Raw genomic sequence first — 2,378 nt, forward strand, 5'->3', positions numbered from 1 at the left:
ACACCCTTGAAGGGAGAATCTTCAAAGAACTTTCTAGAGTGTGTTGCCATCTGCACATAGTAATAGAACAAATGGTACTATGCTCATTTGGGTGTGTATTTGTATAATAGTATCCAGGAAATTCAGAGGGCTCACTTAAAAGCAAAGTAGTAAGATTCTTTTTGAATATTATCCTTGGCTGATGGCTTTATACGGGCTTCACATGGAAATGGGTTAAATTTTCTGGTGCAGCTCAGTGACTAGATTTTTAAAAAGTCTCAGTGGCTTACCTTGACTTCTTGTTTCATAAAATGTTAGAACTGAAAAAAACATTTTGAAGATGGTGATATAATTGAAATATTTGTGCAAATATTTAGTCTAACTCATTAAAATTTACGAGTAAAATTTAAAGCTTACCAATATTTGTCTTTTGGAGCAATGAAGAATTTTCATTAGCACTAATATTTTACAACTTTTCTGTCTATACACATATTCATTTATTTGACTTTATGTTGGTAAATTAATTTTCCTTAGTGTTTTACCCCTCCTCACAAACATTTGGGTTAGATAAAAGAATACAAACAATATACAATTATATACTAGTCATTCTTCAACTTTCAATCATTAGCTTAAACCATTTTTTTTCCTTAGGAATTGAAAAATAAGTCCCATGATTTATCCAAATTAAATAGATTTTTAAAGTTTTCCTTTTAATTTTTACTTCACTTTCCTGAGTAAAAATATTTATGGATGATAGGAAAATGAGAGGAAGAAAGATAAAATTGCTACAAAAACAAGACAAATCAAGCATTAGTAGCTTGATAAATAATTTTGAAATATATTTATTTTTGTGTCCCTGGTTAAAGCTATTACTAAATAGTTTATAAAATCAAGCAAATGTCTTTCAGAAATTAGATATAATAAATTTTATAGCTGAGTTGCTCAAAATTAAATACAAATTTTTCAGAGTACCATTAGTTTGGGAAAAAAAAACTCTCAGTATTAAAATTTAACATGCATTTTTGCATTATAGCTATTACATGTGATCCAGCTTTCACAAGAATATCTTTGCTTCAATATGTTTTTTTCAACTGAAGAATATTGAGGCAGCAGAATGCAGTTATCTTAAAATGCACACCTGTTAAGCATCCAAAATACCGCATCATATAACTCCCCTCAAATCATAAACTGTCTGATGCATTCTTCTCTGATAAAGAAGACACACTGAATGAGGTATCATCAGGCTCCGGCGAGGCATGATTGAAATCCATCTCTTCTAACTCAGGAGGTAATTCTGACAGCAGTGCCTGATTAAGGAAAAAAAAAACATTTTAAGTGGAATTAGCATGTGAATAGTTTTTTCCCAATTTTAATAGTTTCAGATTTCTTATTTTGATTTACACAGATTTACATAATCATTTTTAGTATCTAATATAGTGCCATAATTAAAATAAAATGTCCTTCATACTCTATCAACAAAACAACAAAATACTGGATATAGATAGTATGAACTGGGTAGAATAGAACCCTACATGAAAGAGAACATCATTGGGAAATGGGTAGCTATTCTGAACCAAGTACTTTAAAGTGTTTGATGTAAGTGATTTTTAAACTAGTTCTGAATATTCACTGATCATTGCTAAAGAGATTGAAAATCACATCCTTTATTAAAATATCTGTGATTAGTTGCACTATACTTTAGATAAAACTATTCTTTCCACAATAATTTATGTTTTCTTATTAACAGAATGAGCTTATGAGTTAAAAAAGAAGTCCAACTATTCTATTTTAGACTAAACTGTAGCAATTTCAAAACATCAAATATTTTCTCTCCTTTCTTTGGCCACATCTCCAGATAGTCAAGCACTCAGTATGGCCAGCTAAATGAAAGTATGTAGCTGTTGTAATGATGTATCTGGAGAGCTTTTTCATTTCTCAGCTGGAGTGATGAGAAGCCAAGAATCAGGGTCTAATTGATTCATTTGTTGGATACATGGTTAGATTCCATTTATCTATACTTGGGAAATATATGATTAATCAAGTTTTATGTTTATGACAGTGATAATATCCATTTGACCATAAGAAACTAGAAGTAAATGATTGATTTGCAGCTCTCAGTACCATAAATAATGTGCACAGCTTTTAAATTTTAGACTGCATATTATTTGTAGCATGAGCTTTAGGTAGATCGGTAAACAAGGACTGAGGGAATAAGAACACGTAAAAATGTTCAATCACCTAAATGAGGAACAGAAAGCCAGGGCATATTGGAAATTATATAAAAATCCACTATTGCAAAATGACAGTATTGAGACCCAGTCCTAGCCCAGGTCCGGTGAGTGTGCGGAGAGTTTCCTGCTACCCTGCGGAGGCGGGACCAGTCCCAGCCCAGGCGCAGC

The 2,378-nt window shown here is 31.8% G+C and overlaps 1 protein-coding gene across 1 annotated transcript in view; it reads right to left on the reverse strand.

Annotated features, from left to right (window-relative positions):
• Positions 1-885: 885 nt before the first annotated feature.
• Hdx (highly divergent homeobox) overlaps positions 886-2,378 on the reverse strand; it is a 233,650-nt gene continuing 232,157 nt past the window's right edge. Inside the window, exon 9 of the mRNA XM_023723771.1 lies at positions 886-1,286. Coding sequence (XP_023579539.1) covers positions 1,161-1,286 — 126 coding nt within the window. The 3' untranslated portion in view covers positions 886-1,160. The remainder of the gene's footprint in view (positions 1,287-2,378) is intronic.

The sequence above is a fragment of the Octodon degus genome, unplaced genomic scaffold, assembly GCF_000260255.1.
Source record: "Octodon degus isolate 3935 unplaced genomic scaffold, OctDeg1.0 scaffold00103, whole genome shotgun sequence".
Lineage (NCBI taxonomy): Eukaryota > Metazoa > Chordata > Mammalia > Rodentia > Octodontidae > Octodon > Octodon degus.